We start from the raw sequence: 20,693 nt of genomic DNA on the forward strand, positions 1-20,693 counted from the left end.
TTACTAGCGTTGCATGTTGTAAGACGTGGGAGGAAACGAGAAAACTCAACCATAGATAGAATATACAGATTCTGTCCAATGATCCCCGATCTTTTCTTCTGTCATGGAACCTTGCCATTAACCGAGGGGTCCATGGACCCTAGGTTGGGAACTCCTACACATATCACCAGAGGCCAGAATTGAACCAGCATCCCTGGAGCAGTGAAGTCACAGTTCTAATAGCTGTGCCCCTATGCTAGCCCAGAATGGCATCAATTTAGTGTGGAAGGTGATGACAAGGGGATGCTGCCCTTGTTCTGGGTGGGAGGAGGTAGGGTGAGGGCAGAAGTACAGTGAGTTATCTCAGCTTTGGAGAGCAAATGACTATTGATGGGAAGGACGGACTGACTGAAATTGTGGGTGTGAAAGGTAGTGTTGTCAGAACATTCAGCAGAATCAAAGAAACTGGGTAGTTGGAAGGGAGGTCTTGCAGGAAGCAGCGCCTTGAGGTGTAGTCCTTGGGATACTGGTGGTAGAAGTAATACTAGGTTTGTCTCACTGGTAGAGATTTATGATGGGGAAGGGAAGAGTTGGCTGTGAGATTGGGGCAAAACTTCCACAAGGTAGTGTGTTACGAACCTGGGTCACTTACCAGCAAAGATAGAGAGGTCCGTTGAAGTCTGATGGTACTATTTTTAACAGTATTTATTGATAAAAATACACAAAAATAAGATCAATGCAAACATACAGATAATATACGTCGTCAATACTAAATCTAAAAGCGCGGGTATAATAATCAATAAGAAATAGCTCTATCGTTGTCTAGGGGATAATGTATAGTCTGATGGAAATATAAAAGTCACTGTTAGTTCGTTCAAGCTGCAGTGTTTTGGTTTGAGAGAAAGACGGGTTAAATCTTGCCCAGTCCTTTTATGATGTCAATCCTTCGAGAGTGGTTGGGAGTTGGTTTCCCTGTTGTTAGCTAAAAGCCATTTTTCCGTGGTAAAGGGCACCGGTTCCAGGGCAAATGGAACCGAATGCACGCGGCCTCCCCACTGGCTTCCGCTATTACGGGATCGCTAGCGTTTCTTCTGGTGCGTCTGAAGGGGCTGTTCCCACAGACCCTCTTTTATCCTGACTCACAGGGTCGCAGATGTCAATCAGGTTGGGATGAGGCAATCCCTCCCTCAACCAGCCCACTTTGCCTGAGGGCTTCCACGTAGCACAGGATTGTAATACACAAGTCCGTCTCCAAGAGACTATGGCTGTGTCCCATAGCTTTATATTGCCGGGGGGGTCAAGACATTCCGCACGTCTCTCTCTCATTTCCTGGGTCTCCTGACCCAAATCAATAGTGATCTTGTGATTCTCACAAAGGAGGAGGCTACCCCGCACCCTTCGGCCCCTCCGAGCTGTGGTACATTCATAACAAGTGAAACTTTCTAATTCAGTCTGACAACCCATGTACCAGAAGGATCAGAGGCCGGAAAGCTGAATAAGATTGAAATAACAGCCTGGCAAAACACAAACACATGAAGGCTCTCAGGACCACCTTTTCCTTGGAAAAGTGGAATTAAAAGTTCCTCAATGTGAGGACAAATTCACCCAGGTGAAGTATGGCAGTGGAGGAGTAAGGTTCCTGTTCCAAGGAGAACTGACGGATTCTTAAATCATCCCGGAGCTGCAGAAGGACTGGATGCCCACGGTGAGAGTGAGGCAAAGAAACTGGAATCGTGTAGTGACAGTGTGTCAGAATGCCTCAAGTGTTGGTGGAAAGAGATTGGAAAGGGTAAAAGTTCCAAGATGGGAAGACATAATTTCAGAATCTGATTTATTATTTCTGACTTGTCATGAAATCTATTAATTTGTGGAGGCAATGCAGTGGAAAACCATAAAGGTACTATAAATTACAAAAATAACTAACTAGTGGAATAAGAAAGGAGTAATGAAGCAGTGTTCATGCTCTGTTCAGAATTGTGATGGGGATAAGGGAAGTTGTGTGTAAATTTTCAGGCTTCTGTACTTCATTGTTGATGGCAGTCATGAGAAGAGGGCGTGTCCCAGTTGGTGAGGGTATTAAGTGATGGATTCCACTTTCTTGAGGCACCACCTCCCAATGGAGGGGAGGGTTGTGCTCTTCATGGAGCTGTTCTATGGATCAAGAACAACATAAAATGATGGGTTTTTAAGGAGAATCCTGTTCCTGTTTCAAATAGGATATAGTTGGTAGCTCAAATTGGGTGCTGTTCTCTATATAACATATACCAGTTTTTGTATTTTCCTGTTCGTAAGTGCCATTCACATTAGATATTCATCACTTTTCTTTTTGATACTCATCCCAATGCCACATATCAACATGCAGGGCCAGTAAGTCGCAGTGATACTTGGGGAATACTTGGGCAATAATGCACATTTTGAATCACCAATTTGTACCCACTAATATAAAGGCCATAAGCTCATGAGAAATGCAGGCAGTCAAATTCAATTTAAATTAAAAAGTTGTCAGCTGCAAGAACGGCTCCGGAGAAATCAGCACCAAAATAAAAATCGGCTTGTGCAACCCTGTAGATGTTCTTCATTCAATTTCATTTATTAGTAAGAGTTCTTTTCAAAATCATTCTGCATGACAAATAGAGAGACCATTTAATGAATCCAGTAATACAAAACGGAAGCATTTTTCAGGCCATTTACAATGTATTAATTACATTAGAATACGCCGTGTCTCTTAGCTGCAGTAGCAACTACCTACTAACCCTTTCCTCCACATTAATACAAAATATCTATGTTTCAAGCCCAAGGCAAGTTTATTTTGCTGCCTTTTAATAGTGAAAGGATGTACTACTTTGCAGCACATGGTTCAGCTCAGACTAACTTCATTTTCTAATGTGAAAGGTTTATTTAACAGTATACTCTCAGAGGGTAGTTAATGCATCAGACATTACTTTGTCAAAATATGCCTGTATTCTCAAGTAACTGCTGCAGCCTGTCAATATATTTATTGATGTTTCATATTTAAACTGAGACAGGAACACAACTTGTCAACCAGCAACATTTTCTATTTTAATTCCAGATTTCCATAGTCATTGGTACTTTGCAACAGAGGCAGAATATACTGGAAAAGCTCAGCATAGTCGCACAGCATCTGTGAAAAGAATAACAATCAATGTTTGGAGTCTGTGATCCTTTGCAGATGAATTCTGAGAAAAAGTTGCAGACCTGAAACTGATTTTTTTTTTAACAGATGCTGTCTGACTTGTTGCGTTTTTGATTTTTGCTTTAGATTTCCACATTGGTGGATTTTTTTCTTTTGATTTTTGCATGGTCCTTGGCTTTTGCAGAAAGTGTACCTGAAGGGTTGTTGCAGTGGGAGAAAGGAACCACTACCATGCATTGGGAGTCTGAATCTCCTGGTCTTGAGGCCAAAGATAAGGATCACTCTCTTTGTCTCTTGCCTCCACCTTCAATTGCAGCAACTCAGTCCCACGTTCTCACTAGCCTGGGAGGGGTACAGCACAGAAGGTCTTTCCGCCATTGTAACTGGAAATCACAAGGCTATGAATGTTAAATTTTGGGAGGTGGGCATGGGAAACGGAACATGCAGGGAAAGCTCGGCAGGTCAGGCAGTATCTGTTGAAAGAGAAACAGAGTTAAAGTTTGGGTTGATGACCTTCCAACCACTTTGCCTGTGCTGGCTTTTTGGAAAGGGCTACCGATTTGGAGAGAAGATATTACTCCTCGACTGCATCAAAGCCTGAGTGGTGTTGGCTTTCAGTAAAGTAGTCAGACCTGAGGTCAGAGAAAATAGAACCATCTAGTTCTTCAAGCCTGTTCCATCACACAGTACAATCATATCTGATCCTCCATTTCACGATAGGAGAACACATTGAAGTGGAAGAGCACCTCATGGTGTAAGATCACCATCATGATCAAACAGCACATTCTTGCACTATACCCATACCTCTTGATTCCATTAATGCCCAGACATCTATAATGTTTTATTACAACATAGAAACAGACCATTTGTCCCATTGAGATCTCAGATAAATCTCACTGGTCCCTGTAAACTGTTCTTAATCCCAAACTTGTCAACTCCCAGTTCTCCTGACACCCATCTCTTCCTGAAGGATTTTATCTAAGCAAATGGGCAAACAGCTGTTGTGCACCCATCTGATGTTAGAGCTGCTACTGATAAAACAGTGATCATTAGATTTGAGCTTTAAGTATATTAGAGAGAGTTCCTGATTTCCACAGCTGTCAATGGGAAATGATGTCCTGATTCCTAAAAGACACACTGTATGCAAATCAAAGAACTGCAGATGCTGGAAGTCTGAACTGAAAACAGAAAACTCTGGAAATGGGTCAGGCAGCATCTGCAGGAAGGGGAATAGTTGATGTTTCGGGTCAGATACCCTTTATCAGAGCTGGGAAATTTAAGAGTACAAGTGCAGTTTTCTCACCTTTCCCATTTGCTTGCACAGAAGGGCTTCTTACAATGAGTTGGCAAAACGTTAGGGTATGCTACAGTGTAGATTGTATTGCTAATGCTGGGTCTTTCCATGTATTGAGTTAATTGGTGCATTATACTGTAATTGTTGACTGTGCTGCCAGTTATTTAAGGCATTTGGACACTGTTTGATGGTGCTTACTGAGAGACTGTTTGGTATGAGATCTCACTCCTAATGATTTTCTAATTGTATGGTGGGACTTTGTCCATGAGGCACAAATATGAAACAGAAATGTGCTTCATGAGGTTTTCTAATTCCTAATTTAACATTTATATTTTCTGCACCTGGAATGAAATGGAAAATGACTACCCATTCAAAACAGAATCAAGACTATATGATTATTTAATTGCTGAGACATTTGCTAAAGTGTCTTTTACTCAATGTCTTGAAGGGGTTCCCAACCTGTGGTCCACGGACCCTTCAGTTAATGGTAAGGGTCCATGGCATAAAAATGGTCGGGAACCCCTGGTCAATAGGAATAATTCTTTAATGCCATGTGATCACATGTTATGAAAGGGTCACCTAGCGCATGGTATGTCACATTTGTGAAATATAATGTTACAATAGCAAAACCAGAGTATCAATAATATTTGGTGGCACCACTAAAATTAAGCACAATGAAATTGCTCTGTCAGCAAGAAAAAAACAAAAAATGTTTGTGATAATCTCTCAAGTTCCCACCTTCCATCGTTATGTTCCAGTTGACAAGAGCCTGAAGTGCAAGGCTATGCTATCCTACCCAAGTCACAAACAACACTGACAGAAAAATACCACCACTCATTCATTGTGACTGCTACACTGGGACTAGGTCCTCGAAGCTCCTACCCAACTGCATGTTGGGAGTACCACGTCAACTGAGATGGGGGCCCACCACTACTTCTCAGCAGTGGCCTTGTCAGCAGTGCCCATGTTTCCCATGGATGAATTTAAAGAGTGCTTCAGAACATTCTAATAACATAAATGCCACATTAAGTTATGAAAGCTGCAGGGCCATTTTAAACACAAAGTCCGGTTAAATGAATTGGTGCCCCACGTTATTGCTGTTCCACTCTGTTTAGGAGGAATGCCATTCTTTTCAACAGTTTTAGTTTTCCGTACTCCAAACAATGCACCACAAGATTATGTAGCCACGGTCAAACAGCCAAGTGGAGGAGATGGTTCTCGTACATCCTGGAAAAGCTAACCCACAACTATGTTTCTTTCAGGTGCTCGCAGTGCAAGGGAGGAGCCCCAGTTTGTGACTGCCCGTGCTGGTGACAGCGTGATTCTAGGATGTGATGTTGTGCACCCAGTGACAGGGCAGCAGCCCCCTTATGTGGTAGAGTGGTTTAAGTTTGGAGTTCCCATCCCAATATTCATCAAGTTTGGCTTCTATCCTCCTCATGTGGACCCCGAATATGCAGGTAGGACATTTACAGTTATTGGACTCCTTTTTGTTCATGAAGGTGTTAAATTCATGATTTCACACGATGTGTGTGTGTTGTAACAAATACTGTTGCATATCAGCAGACTGGCAAAGGAATAATATCTGCAGAGATGCCAATTTCTTCTGGTTCAGCAAAACCAAGAGAAAACTTTTAAATGAAATAAAAACTGAAACCGTCTTAACTTCTGTATTCCCTGGCCCTAGACCGCGCACTTCACTGTTCAAAGTAAAGTTATGATCAAACTACATAGGTCACCACTTACAACCCGGAGATTTGTTTGTGGGCATGCTCAGTAAATACAAGAAAAACAACAGAATCAATGAAAGACTGCACCCAACAGGTATGCAAAAGACAAACTGCGCAAATACAAAAATAAGTTGGTAATAGTAGTAAATAAATAAGCAATAAATATCGATAACATGAGTTGAAGAAGCATTGAAAGTGAGTCCATAACGTAGTGGACTCTTCAATGCTGGGTCGAGGGACATTGAGTGAAGTTATCCCCTCTGATTCAAGAGCCTGATACCTGTTCCTAAACCTGGTGGTGTGAGTCCTGAGGCTCCTGTACCACCTTCCTGATGGCGGCGGCAGCAAGAAGAGAGAATGTCCTGGGTGGTGGAGGTCCTTGATTGATGCTATTTTCTTGCAACAGTGCTCTCTGTGTGTGTGCTCAATGGTGGGGAGGAGGGCTTTACCTGTGATGGACTGGGTTGTGTCCACTACATTTTGTAGGATTTTTCCATTCAAGGGCATTGGTGTTTCCATACCAGGCCATGATGTAACCAGTCAGAACTCTCCTCCACACATGTAGAAGCTTGTCAAAGTTTTAGATGACATGCCGAATCTTTGCAAACTTCTAAGGAAGTAGAGGCGCTGCTGTGCTTTCTTAGTAATGGCACTTCAATGCTGGACCCAAGACAGATCCTCTGAAATGATAACTTCAAGGAATTTAAAGTTGCTGACCTTCCTCACCTCTGATTCTCTGATGAAGACTGACTCATGGACCTCTGGTTTCCTCCTTCAGAATTCAATAATCAGCTCCTTGGTCTTGTTGACATTGAGTGACAGACTGTTGTGGTGGCACCACACAGCCAGGTTTTCAATCTCCCTTCCATATGCTGATTTGTCACCACCTTTGACTCTGCCAACAACAGTGGTGTCATCAGGAAACTTAAACATGGTATTGGAGCTGTGCTTAGCCTCACAGTTATAAGTGTAGAGTGAGGGCTAAGCACACAGCCCTGTGGTGCACCTGTGCTGATGGAGATTGTGATATTCCTGCTTTTATTGCTTTTTTCCCTTTATGAAAGGGGACAAGCATTTCTAGAGTTTGGCCTGTAGTTTAGTCCTGTTCATCGACACTAGGCCCATATCCACCATGCCACTGTACAAACCATAGCAAGCAGATTCAATTGGATGACACACTTGGAAATAAATTGGCAGGGTTGAAAGTTGCCAGCCTTTAGAGTTTCATATACAGTACATTCCTCACACTTGACCTCATCCTGGCCAGTGCTGACTAAGGTTGTGTATGTCCCCTCTTTTTGTTTTGAAATAAGATTTTTAAGAATGTAATTGGAATGAGGAAAATTTTGGGGGGGGGGATTGTGGGTGTCATGTGATTTACTTTCAGGAATTGCCTTTTAGAATCAAGAATGTGTGCGTTGTGCCTCAGTATCAATGGCAGCAGGAATTGTACTGTGTAATTTAGCAGGCGGATTGTTATGAACTTGCTGTATATTTTATGTCACCCCAACTAATTAAACCATGAATTTCATTCTCTCCCTTCTTCCTTTCACCTTTCCCTTTTTTTTTCCCTTCCTTTGACCTCTCTCGCTGCCTCCCTCGCTTTCTCCCCCATTTTTTCACCTAATTTCAGAATCAGGTGTAATATTCACCAGCATATGTCATGAAATTTGTTAACTTTACAGCAACAGTACAATGAATATAGAGAAAAATATAGATAAATATAGAGAAAAACTGAGTTACATTAAGTACATATGTACATTAAGTTAAAACAAGTAATGCAAACAGACAGAAATTAGAAAGAGTAGTGTTCATGTCCATGTGTAGTAGTGTAATGTCCATTTAGAAATTGTTTGGCAGAGGGGAAGAAGCTGTTCCTGAATCGGTCCTTTTCAGCTGCTCTCACTCATGCCCCTTCAGTTCCTCCTTTTTGCCCACTAATTCTCTCGGCCTCTCTTAATGCATTGGGCCAACCTTCAACTAATTGTGAGTTTAAAAAATATGAGTTTGATTCAATTTTGCTGATTGGTGTCATAACAATTTCTCACTCAATGTCAATAAGACCAAGGGACTGATTGGAGGTTTCAGGAGATGGAAACTAGAGGTCCATGAGCCAGTAATCATTGGAGGATCATAGGTGGAGAGGGCCAGTAACTTAAAATCCCTGGTTCTCACTATCTCAGAGGACATGTCTTGGACCCATCAGATAAACATAATTGTAAAGAAAGCACGACAGCGCCTCCACTACCTCAGGAGTCTGTGAAGGTTTGGCATGTGTTTGAAAACCTTGGCAAACGTCTGTAGATGTGTGGTGGAAAGTGTGCTGACTGGCTGCTTTACGGCCTGGTACGGGAACGGCCTTTGAGTGGAAAATCTTACAAAAGGTAGTGGATTCGACGCAGTACATCATGGGTAAAACCCTCCCAACCATTGAGTACATCTACATGAAACGTTGCTGTAGAAAAGCAGCATCCATCATCAAAGATCCTCACCACCCAGGCCAAGCTCTTTTCTCACTGCTGCCATCAGGTAGCAGGTACAGGAGCCTCAGGACTCGCACCACCAGGTTCAAGAGCAGTTACTACCCCTCAACCATCAGGCTCTAGAACAAAAGGGGATAACTACACTCATTTAAGGAGTCTTATATTGTCATTTCATGCTTGTTATTTATTGACATTTATATCTGCATTTTCAGTTAACAGTTCCTGATGTTTACAGTTCTTGTTTTGTAGATTTGCTAAGTATGCCCACAGGAGAAGAATCTTGTGGTGACGTGTATGTACTTTGATGATAAATTTTATTTTGTACCTTGTGCTTTGTCGGGGCTCTGGAGACGACTCCTCCCTGGAGGACTGGTTTGGTCAGCCCAGCGATCAGTCAGCTCAATGTGACTGGAAGTAATTTTATCCTGCTGACTGGTGGTCTGTGGGTCAGACAGCCAGTGGGATGATACCCCAGCTAAGTGGGTGTCAGAGCTGCAACCTCAAGTTAATAACATCTGTCTGTGTCTGACGAGTCACAAACTCCTCCTGAATTCCTCTGTGTTGGCTGAGCAAGAATCTGGTTGGAAAACTGCCTTAAGGGCTATTTACTATGCTTGCCTTCACATTAACAATTTTGCTCAAAAATATATACAAGAAATATCCACTAATACTGAGCTGGGACTTAAGAATTCTCTGTTCGGTCTTTATTCAAAGTGGTTCAATTCTGCTTCATTCTGGAAGCACCAAATTGATTTCAATCCATTTGTGTGAGAGGAGATTGATGCTTTGTTCCTCGTTCCATGCTTGGTCCTCAGTCATACTGCCCAGAAGTACCATGTCCCAGACCACCATGTCCATTCTGATCATGAAGTACCCATCTATAAAAGGAATATGATGAACGCTAGGCCAACAGGGCCACAAGCTAAATCTCAAACTGAAAGCTAACGCCAACACTGCGGCTCAGATGAAGTAACTTAATATTAAATAAATTTTGCTCCTTTACAGTGTCAATCTGAACTGTACTCTTTCCCAGAACAAGCAGGGAACATTGACGTTGTTGTGCTTTGATCAAGACTCCACACGACTGACAGAAGAGGAATGGAGTTAAATATAACCACAATGAAAGAGTGATTGGCTGGGATGTGCACTCTCACAAGCGTGATTGCCTTCCTGCTGAGGTGTGAGGGTGCCCGGACTCTGCAGCAGAGTCTATGATTGCAACGAGGACCCCTCCTGAGGCGCCAGAGATCTGTGCTTACCGGAAAGTCCCGGAAGAGAAACTTGTCAAGAATGTTCCACAGGGTGATACCCTTCCCAATCCATGAGACACTGGATGCGACCTTGCACCTGGTGAGATGCCAGGATGTGATACACAGATTAGGCCAGGAACCCTTTGACCAGGTGAGTAGGAGGGGGAGGAGTTGTGATTGGAGTAAGGGGGCAGGAAGTCACTGGCTTGAGCTGGACAACATGGAATACTGGGTGAATCTTCATCGATGATGGTAGGCACAGTCTACAGGAGGCTCTGTTGAGGGGCTTCTCTACTATGAATAGTCCCACATAACATGGGGCCAACTTGCAGTTCTTGACCTTCAAAGGAAGATCTCTAGATACTAGCCAGAGTTTCCCTCCTAGCGAAAGAGGGCTCACTTGTTGCCGGAGCCTATCAGCCTGCCAGGCATTTTGTTTCTGAGTGTAGCAGAGAAGCCCTGGCACATCTAGATATGTGCTTGTATTGTTGGAGCAACTATTTGGCAGCAGGAACTCCCCAATCAGTCTCTTGGTCAGGGATAAGTGTGACTGGAATCCCTTCTGGCATTCCAAAGGGGAGATACCAGTGGAGGACAATTGGAGGTTATTGTTGGCCACCTCTGCCCAAACCAGTTGGGAACTTCATGCCGTGGGTTTAGAAGAGACAAGGCAGTGTAGGGTTGTCTCCAGCTCCTGATCCACTCTGTCTGGCCAGTTGGGGGTTGAAATCTGATGAGAGGCTGGCTGTGGCACCCAAAATAGAACAAGAAGCATTCTAAAAAGTGGACATTAACTATTCTTCGATCAGACACTATGTTCCAAGGAAAACAGTGCAGCCTAATCACATGCTGAACCATGACTGTGGTAATCTAATGAGCTGACAGGAGCTTAAAGAGCATTGAAGTGGGCATCTTCAGAGAACCGGTCCACAACTGCCAGAGTGGTAGTGTTCCCCTCTGATGGAGGCAGACAGTGATGGAATCTACGAAGAAGTGGGACCTGGGATGGTGAGGCACAGTCCAGAGCATATGAGTAGGATACTAATGTGATGTCTTGTTCTGGGCATGTGGAACAGGCAGAGACAAAGTCATAGACGTTCTGGGACAATGATGGCCACCAAATTTGTCTCAATAATTCCAGGGTCCTTTGAATTCCTGAATGTCCATCCAGACGGGAAGAGTGACTCCACTCCAACGCATGGGGGGGGGGGGGGGTCACAGTGGCAGGAAAAAACAGCTGGTTGGGAGGCCTTCCTTCCAGGCCTGGGTCTGACTGTTTGGCGGCTCTTACCTCCCCTTCTATTCTCCAAATCACCAGTGCAAAAATGCGTGAGAGAGGAAGGATGGGCTCTGGATTGGAATTGTCCTCGGATCTGTCAGACTGCCGGGGGAGAGCATTGCCCTTGGTATTCTTGCTGCTGGGACAGTAGGTGAGTATGAAATTAAACCGGGTGAAGAAAATAGCCCAACGGACTTGGCAGGAGTTGAGTCTCTTAGCATCCTGAAAGTAGGAGAGGTTCTTGTGATCTGTCCAGACCAAAAAGGGGTGGTCTACTCCTTCCAATCAGTGTCGCCATGCTTCCAGGGCCTCCTTGACAGCCAGAAGCTCTCGGTTCCTGACATCGTAGTTACACTCAGCAGGAGTCGTGACAGGAAAAAAAATGCACAGGGATGCAGCTGATTATGCACAGAAGAGTACTGGGAAGTGCAGTTCCATTACTGACATCTGATGCATCAACATTGATGAATGGGTCTGGACATTGCAGCACTGGGGCAGTGGTGAAGCATCTCCTTAGACCTGGTGATGCTTAGTCCAGAGGAATCCTGCAGAGGTTGTCTTGGTGACTGCATTTATAGGAGCCATGATGGAAATGAAGTCTCTGAAGTGGCGATAAAAGTTTGCGCGCCTCACCTGTTTGACCGAAGATGGTTTGGGCCTCTCTGTAACTTTACATTGATCCATTTGAATACTGGAAGATTGGTACCTGCTCTTTGTGAAACTTGCCTTGGTATAAAGGTTGTTCTCAAGAAGCCAGCTCAGTCCCCTCCAGATATGTTGGACACATTCCTGACGAGCAGAAATGGATAATAATATCATCAGAAACATGAAACAAAACTGATTCAACATGTCCAGCACATCATTGACCAGACCCTGAAAAACAGCAGGGGCATTGGCCAGACCAAAAGGCATCATGCGGTACCCGTAGTGGCCAGTAGAGGTATTGAATGCTGTCATCTGCTCATCCCCTCTCGAATAGGAACCAAGTTGCAAGCATTGCGCAGATCTATCTTGGAGAATATGGTTATCCCCTGGATAATTTTGAATGCTGTGGGTTGTCAAGATAGCCAGGGAAGGCCAAGCACTAGCAGCAGTTCAAATAAATCAACAAAATAGGAGAGCTGCTCTCTCAGGTTGTCTTCTGGCACAAGTTGGATGGGTTTTGAGGAAAGATGGATCTTGCTGGTACCCAGAGGCTAACCATCCAGAGCCTTGACATTGATGTTCTCTCTCAATTGTCCCACCTGCACAGGCTCCTCTGCGGACTGTACACTAGGTAATGAGGAAGAGGCTGAAGATGGACAGTGATTTAAAGAATCCACCTTCCACTGAATGTAACTTAGTTTCTTACTTGATCAAAGACCATGGTCAACTGTTCTCTCTCTGCTGAGTCCATTTTGGTGCTTGAATCTTGCTGACAGGATGTGCAGTTATAACCCAAGGAGAGTGAGGGAGGGAGAGAGACCAAGGTGGATGAACAGTTCACTGAATTTTATTAATAACTGTGCAGAACAAAAGGAAAATAATAAACACTGGGCCAATAGGGCCACAAAATAAAACTGTCAAACTAAAATCTAACTCTGTCACTGTGGCTCAGAAGCAGTAATTTAATATTAAATAAATTCCATCCCTTTACACCGTCAATCTAAACTGTAGTCTTCACTAGAACAAGGTTAAAGACAAGCAGGAAGCATTAATGTTGCTGTGCTTTGGTGAAAACTCAACAAGAATGAAATGAGAGGAAGGGGGTTAACCGCAACCTGGAACATGCATGCACATGCACAATTGCCGACCCTGTTCAGATCTCCATCTGTGAGAGTGGCCACGATCCACAGCAGAGTCCGTGGTTGTGACGACACCACCTTCTGAGCCTGTTCAATTGCAGTGACCATTCAACAATTAGATCCTTGAACTCTGTGGCTTTCGGCCATACAAATAAAAGAACTTTTTGGCCAATGCATAGGAAGTAAACAATGTGTTTGGGTAGGAGAGGATCAGCTATTTCACCCAAATATATAGCACAAATTTAAATTACTGATCAATCAGCATCTAAATATATAGGGTAGGTTAATGGTTTGGACGTAATTCTTTATCAGAGCATAGCTTGGTATTTCTCCCTGTTGTTGCTCACATGTAATGATTTATGAAATTCAATACAAGACCTACTTTTAAGTTGCTTTTAGGCCAATAAAGTTTATCAAACACTTGCGTAAACAGTGATGGTTCCTATTCTGATAGCTCATATTGAGATTTTAATGCAACTAAAGTTTGGAAGCTAGGTATAATCTATCTTTATCATTTTATTCATATAACATCTTTACATTTGACAAACATTTGCCCGAGTGAGTCCCCCCCCCCCCCCCCAAAGCTTAAGGGGGAGAAATTAAGTTGCAGTTTTTCATTTGGATTTGAATGTTATTGAGCTGCCTGACAGTTTTTTTGCATCCATTGTGTTCAATACATTCATAATGTGGCATTATCTAGCAGAGAATAGAATGGAAACAGAGGCATTGCCAGGTAAATTGGAAATGACTTGTTAATAGATTGGGTTCCTACTCACTGGTTATTAGTTTATTATTGTCACATGTGCTGGGGCACAGAAAAGCTTGTCTTGCATTTTGTTCATTCAAATCAAATCATCACACAGTGCTTTGTGGTAGTACCAGGTAGAGTATTAACAATGCAGGAGTGTAACAGCTACAGAGGAAGTGCAGTGCAGGTAAACAATAAGGTTGCAAGGTCACAAGGTAGGTCAGTTGCTCATCTTTTTGTACTAGTGAACCATTTAATTTTATAACAATCTTATAAAGCTGTCCTTAAGCCTGATGGTAAGGGCTTTCAGGCTTTTGTATCTTCTGCCCGAGGGAAGAGGAGAGGATGTCTATGGTGGGAGGGATTGTGCTGGCTACTTTACTGAAGCTTCAAATCCAACAACCATTACTGACAGTAGGGCAACAGGAAAGTGGTCACCTTCACCTCCTCCAGGGCAATAAACGATGGTCTTGCAGTTTTTCATTTGGATTTGAATATTACTGCCCTGTCTTTCAATCTACAAGTAGATAAAGCCATTTTAAGTATACTTCTGATGCACTTTTTTTTGAAATACATAAAAACTGTTATATTGGTATGCCAATGAAATGGCACAAATACATCCGTTAACATAGAGGTTCTATATTGTGTATTTAATCTGACATCTCTTCAACATAGCACTGAAAATAGAGTAGAGGTGCTTCGCCACAAATGATTCAGTGGAAAATCAAGTAAAATGTCAGTTTGATCCATTGAGTTACTTACTGCCTGTTAAGACCACTGGTGTTCAGGGCAGCAACGAAGGTCCTACATCTTTGTCTGACCATAAAGAAGGATTCCTCATTGCTGTTTCCATTACAATTTTTTTTTGACCAGTCAGGATTGTTAGCCCGGAGCTTAACCTCTGAACCTGGAGCACCGGTGGACCATTCTTGGTCTGGCCTCTACCCTTTGACCTGTTTGGCATGGTTGACCCTACCAAGAGGCAAAGCATAAAACCCTGACTCCAGTAGCTATTTGGGTCATTGAGGCAAGTGAACTTCCAGTCCTTATGACAAGGTTGTGATCCTCTTGGAGTAATCCATTGAGGACCAGGACATAATCTAGTGACCTGGTAGCATTTATTCAAATTCGATCATGGTGACTGGAAAATCTAAATTCAATCAATTGAGAATTAAGAAACTGATATGGGGGGGGGGGGAGGGGGAAATAACCATTAGTCAAACAATCACATTGTTAAAAATTTATCTCATTCACAAATGCCTGTCAGGGTAAGGGGCCTCCATTCTTACCCTAGATCCACAGTAAAGAAGTTGACTGTTGGCGGGCCTCTGAAGTATGTCAACCAGCTACTCGAGGGCAAATAAGACTAGCCAGCAACATCCACATCCTACGAATGAATAGATAAGCTGTGCTGTGAATGAACTTGGGATTACAACATGGAGCAAGTGGTACAGTTTCTTTATTGAGCACATTGCAAGCAGGAGCAAAGCATGTCATTGGGTTCCCTGTATTTCTGTTAGTAAATCTGATTGTTAATATACATAGTGGCCACTTTATGTCCGTGGTCTTCTGCTGTTGTAGCCCATCTGCTTCAAGGTTCGTGTTGTCCATTCGGAGATGTTTTTCTGCACACCACTGTTGTAATGTGTGGTTATTTGAGTTACTGTTGCCCTCCTGTCAGCTTGAACCAGTCTGGATATTCTTCTCTGGCCCCTCTCATTTACAAGGTTTCTTACTCACTGGATTTTTTTTTTTTTTTTTTTTGTTTTGTGTCATTCTCTGTAAACTCTGGAGACTGTGTGTGAAAATCCCAGGATATCCAAAGTTTCTGAGATACTCAAACCTCATGGCATCAACAATCATTGATGGTCAAAGTCATTTGATGACATTTCTTCCCTAATCTGATGTTTGATCTGAACAACTGAACCTCTTGACCACGGTGGCATGCTTTTATGCATTGAGTTGCTGCCGCACGGTTGGCTGATTCAATATTTGCATTAATGAGCAGGTGTACCTAACGAGGTGGCCACTGATTGTGTGTGTTCATGCACACATGAAGCTTCATGTGCTTGAACTTCTGAATTTCAGGTGTTATACAGCACAGAAACATTCCCTTCAGCCCATTGAATTCATGGCAACCATCAATTGTCTAGCTATATGAATCCCATTTACTAGCATTTTGTCCATAGTTTCAAAGCCTTGCCAATTTAACTGCTCGTACAAATGTACTTAAATGCTGTGGAAGTACCTGTCTTCACTACCAACACAGGCAAGGCATTCCAGTTTCCAAAAATCCTCTGGGTGAAAAAGTTTCCTCAAATCCCCTCTAATTCTCTTCCTCCCACTTTAAACCTATACTCCCTGGTAGATGCTTCTGTTTTGAGAAATGTCTCTTGCTATCTGCTTGATCTATGCCCCTCATAACCTTGTATACATCAATCAGGACCCTTTCAGCTTCTTCCACTCCAAGGAATGCAAATGCAGACTCCCTTGTTTCTCCTTCTAACTGGAATATTGCATCCCCGGCAACATCCTCATAAATCTGTGCTCTCCCCAATGCCTCCATATCCGCATGTGACAACTGGAGATTCGTGTTCTTCCAATATTAGACGTATTAGCCAAGGAGCAAGTCAAAATAATTGGAATTCAACTTCTCACGTGGAATGGTTGCTCTCTTACACTTCTGTAAGGTATGCAAGGTTAGCTATTGTTTTCACCTTTTGGTCAGGTCAGTACAAGCCAGCACGCATTTTAGTTTTTCTTTCTCAATGGTACAAAATTAAATCCATATTAGAATGCTGTTGCAAAGTTGCATCTTGTGAATAGGTTTCGTTAAGCTCTGTCCCCATCACACAGATGGAGTGTGTTTCCTTGGATTATAAATGGAGTCTGTAAAGTTCAAAGGTCAAAGTACGTTTATTATCAATGTATGTATATTTTATACAACATTAAGATTCATCTCCTTACAGGCAGCCACAAAACAAACAAACACCCCAATAGAACCCATTTAAAAACAAAAGACCGGCAAACACTCAAATGTGCAGGGAAAGGGAGGGGGGAGAAAAACACAAATCATGTAAACAATAAAGCAAGCAAAAGGCATTCAGAACTGAAGTTCGCAATGCCAGGCATTGCCGTAGCTGATTCAGAAGTCCACAGAAGCCGATTCAGAAAGCCTTAGTCCAGCACGGAGCAAACCCTACAGAGCAGTGAACCAAACCTGCCTGTCTCTCGCCTCTGACACTGACACCCTGATGCACCATCAATAACTCACTCTGAGACAGAAAGGCGAGATATCGGCTTTTATTGACTGGAAGAAGGAACAAGCAGTGAGTGACCACCATACTACATCCTGGAGACTGAGAGGCCGGGCTCAGGCCTCAATTGCCTTTATACAGGGGTCTGTGGGAGGAGCCACAGGAGCAGTCAGTGGGGGCGTGTCCAGACAGGTATATTTAGTTCACCACACACCCCAACCATTTCAATCTGGCCTGGCACTTTAAATTGTCCAAAGCTCAGGTTGTTCCTCGTGTTCGGGCTCCATCGCCTTGACAAGGCCAGTACTCAATCTTCCTAATTCGGCTCGGCTATTAAGTCGATCAAGTCTTTTGATTTGAGTTGTCAAGTATGCCCAGTTAGAGTTGATATCAAAGTGGGAATACTCTCAAAGTAGTTTTAAGTGGAACTTTGGAAGCCATTACAGATGAATCTCTACAGCAGGAATAGTTCAGAAATAAAGCTGAGAGAATTTTATCATTGGCCGTTAATGCTTGGCATGTTGGAGGACTGGCCAGCCTTTGCCAATTCAACTGACTCCATTGACTACTGTGTCACAGAATTTGCAGACATTCACACATCTGCTAGCTGATATTTTCTTCCATACATTCAGTGCAAGAGATGAAAGTTAAGTCCAAAAATTTGTCCCTTTCCCAGACTACTTGGACCTTTTCACTTGCTTTCTGACTCATATTTTTGATAGTTGAGAGTCCAAGGCTGCCTTTCAGACCTCAGCTCCCCAGGGAAAATAGCTTGACAGACGAGGGCATAGGAGTTGGCTTTTGAATGTAAATGCTTTCTCGCTCAATAATCATTATTTCAATTAAAGATTTCTAATGGCACAAAGCAACAAAGATCTCATTATCGTAGAAACACATTCAAATGACCTCCCCTGCTAGGCTCTTAACAATTTTCTTCTTGATGCCTGGCATGTAATTACCTGACAAGAAACTTGGGAAACACAAGCACCAAATATAAAACCAAAACCCACGAGTTTGAAACTAATTAAAGTAAATGAATTGAAATGGAGTATGCTATGTTTTGTAACTCTAAACATAAAGCTAATTGCAAGAAAAAAGATGGGAGCCCAGGGGAACGGGTCTTAGTTATGTTTTTACTTTTATCAAGACTTGCATGTATGATGCAGTGATGTGGTCTATGCCTTTCATGTCCAATTGCATATAACCCATAATTATTTAAACAAATAATGCTTAATCAAACAATATATTGCAAGGCTCTGGACAGAGATAATGTAAGTTGGCACAGGCCTGTTACCCTTGTCTGGTGGAGGGACAGTGGACATGGGAGCTGTGTAGCCTCAGTAAAGTTGCAGCGAGAACTAGGCCTTGAGCCTCAGGCTTGCCTGCTGCTGCAGACCAGGTCAGCGACACAGATGTACCATAGCATGGTTGAGCTTAGTTGGGGCCTGGCCTCTCCTGTTGGTGCTGCCCTCATGTGTTCAATAAGTGGAATGGCAGACTGGATTGCACACATCTGCACGCTAGTGGGAGACTATACCATCAATTACTGGACATTCTCACTCAGGGCCTTGGACTATATATGAGTTATTTTTGAGTGAATATGCTGCTTTGATATTTTGAATTGTGTTGCTTGCTATTTTTGAATGTTTGCTATTTTGAATGAATTGCACCTTGACCCCAGAGGAACTCTGTTGTTTAGCTGTATTTAAATTTGATTTATTTATAATATTACTGAAATATTAAATATATAACAGTGCACAGCACTTTTTAAGATTTTACAATCTAGTTATTGTGATCTGAAGCTTGATCCACAATGTTGTACCAAACTAGTCGGCCCGCCTTATCCATGGGGGATTGGTTCTGCAACCCCCCCCCCCCCCCGCGGATACCAAAAACACGGATGCTCAAGTTCCTTATTTAACCTGTCTCCGTGCGGTGGTCTTTAGGACCCAGCGGAACCCCGGACTTTATTTAACATGTCTCAGTGCAGTGGACATTAGGACCCGGTGGTGCAGCTCTGAATCCGCAGTGTTTCTGTTCATGAAAATAATCACGATCAAAAATAAAGTGGAAGTAATAAAGTGATCGGAAAGAGGTGAAATACTGTCGGTCATTGGAAAAGTGTTTAGCTACAGTCGGTCAACGATCGGAATAATTTTAATGGAACATGTGAAAGGCCCTGCCCGATGAAAGCTACAATTATTACTAAGCAACGTAGTGGTTTAATTATTGAAATACGATGTTTCTTAAGTGTTTTATATGCATAAAAAGGTAAAATATGTACTATATTACTAAGAAAAACGTTTGATGCTAAATAATACCGGATGTACCTGTTCCAACTTAGTGACGGACTCAGGAAAGGAACTCATTCATAACCCGGGGACTGCCTGTACTTTTAAGTCATTTCTAGATTACTTATAATACCTAATACAATGTAAATGCTATGTAAATAGTTGTTATACTGTATTGTTTAGGGAATAGTGACAAGAAAAAAGTCTGTACATGCTCAAACTATGAGTGTTGGAGAGAGAACTTCCAGGTTTTCCTGATCTGTGGTTGGTTGAATCCACGGATAAGGAGGGCCGACTGTAATTAGATTAGTAGTGAAATGTCCAATAAAACTAATCCTTTCTGCTTACAGAATGTCCATATCCTTTCCGTTCACATTCATGTGCTTATTTAAGAGCATCTTGAATGCCTCCTATCATACTTGCCTCCACATCACCCCTTTTTCTTGACTAAATTCATCACCTCTCCCAACATCCAAGGTTCCCTTACCTTGCCATCCTTTCTTGCTGGAACACACCCGTCCTGTACTCTGTGAAGTTGGTCCTTAAACACCCTCATTGGATGTAACTAGCCTGGACTGTGAACTCATGAGGGGAATTTATGATCTAATAACAAAATGGCAGTTTGGGAGCTGTGTTGCAGCGCAGTCAACAAGTAGAAAGTCAGAAATCTCAAATATTCCACAAACATGTAAAGGGACAGAGTTTGGTATGTGGAAGTCATTAGAATTTTACTTATTTCTGTTCCAAGGAATCATTAAAATAGTCCCTGGTAGTTAATTTAGTGGGAGATAAGTGTATATTAACAAGGAATTTCTTGGTGTTCTACTTTGAATTTCAATCTTCACGAGACTGCAGAAGCTGAAATCTGCAGGAACTCCTTCAGGAACACCTGCATGTGGGACCTGAGGGTGCAAGAGGTGTGGCAGTCCTGTGTGTGGAAAGTTGAGGGGAAGAGTGGGAAATGGCAAAGTGCATTCATAAAATGGGGGGGGGGAGAGAGGAGGGTGACAGGTTGGATGCTCTTCACAGAGAGGGACAGAGGTCGTCAGAGTTCTTAAAATCCTCATCTTTGTCGACAATGAACTATCTTTCACATGGTCATTTGCTATTTGTAAGGCTGCTTGCTTTTTTTATTAGTAGACTATTACTGAAAGAGACAGAATTTACAAATTGTGCATATAGTTTCACCTGCTGAGGTTTGCTCAGCTGAATCTGGCAATGCAATCAGTTCATGCTCCATTTCATTTGAGAAAATTGTAATACCTATCAATGAGTTGTCAGCATTTTATTGACATCCTGTCAGATTTTAGCACATCCCTTCATTATATGCCTTTTTACTGGATCTTAACATTCATTTTTATGCTGCATTTTAAGTCACGTAAGTTTTGTCGAACTTCTATCAATTTTGCAATATGTAACAAGGAAGGAGGTTACTTGAAACGCT

At 42.6% G+C, this 20,693-nt stretch overlaps 1 protein-coding gene across 2 annotated transcripts in view; it reads left to right on the plus strand.

Annotated features, from left to right (window-relative positions):
- igsf9bb (immunoglobulin superfamily, member 9Bb) overlaps positions 1 to 20,693 on the plus strand; it is a 687,093-nt gene that overhangs the window by 173,376 nt on the left and 493,024 nt on the right. For both annotated transcript variants that reach the window (XM_059957059.1, XM_059957060.1), the window contains exon 2: positions 5,690 to 5,887. In XM_059957059.1, coding sequence (XP_059813042.1) covers positions 5,690 to 5,887 — 198 coding nt within the window. The remainder of the gene's footprint in view (positions 1 to 5,689; positions 5,888 to 20,693) is intronic.

The sequence above is a fragment of the Hypanus sabinus genome, chromosome X2, assembly GCF_030144855.1.
Source record: "Hypanus sabinus isolate sHypSab1 chromosome X2, sHypSab1.hap1, whole genome shotgun sequence".
Taxonomy (NCBI): domain Eukaryota; kingdom Metazoa; phylum Chordata; class Chondrichthyes; order Myliobatiformes; family Dasyatidae; genus Hypanus; species Hypanus sabinus.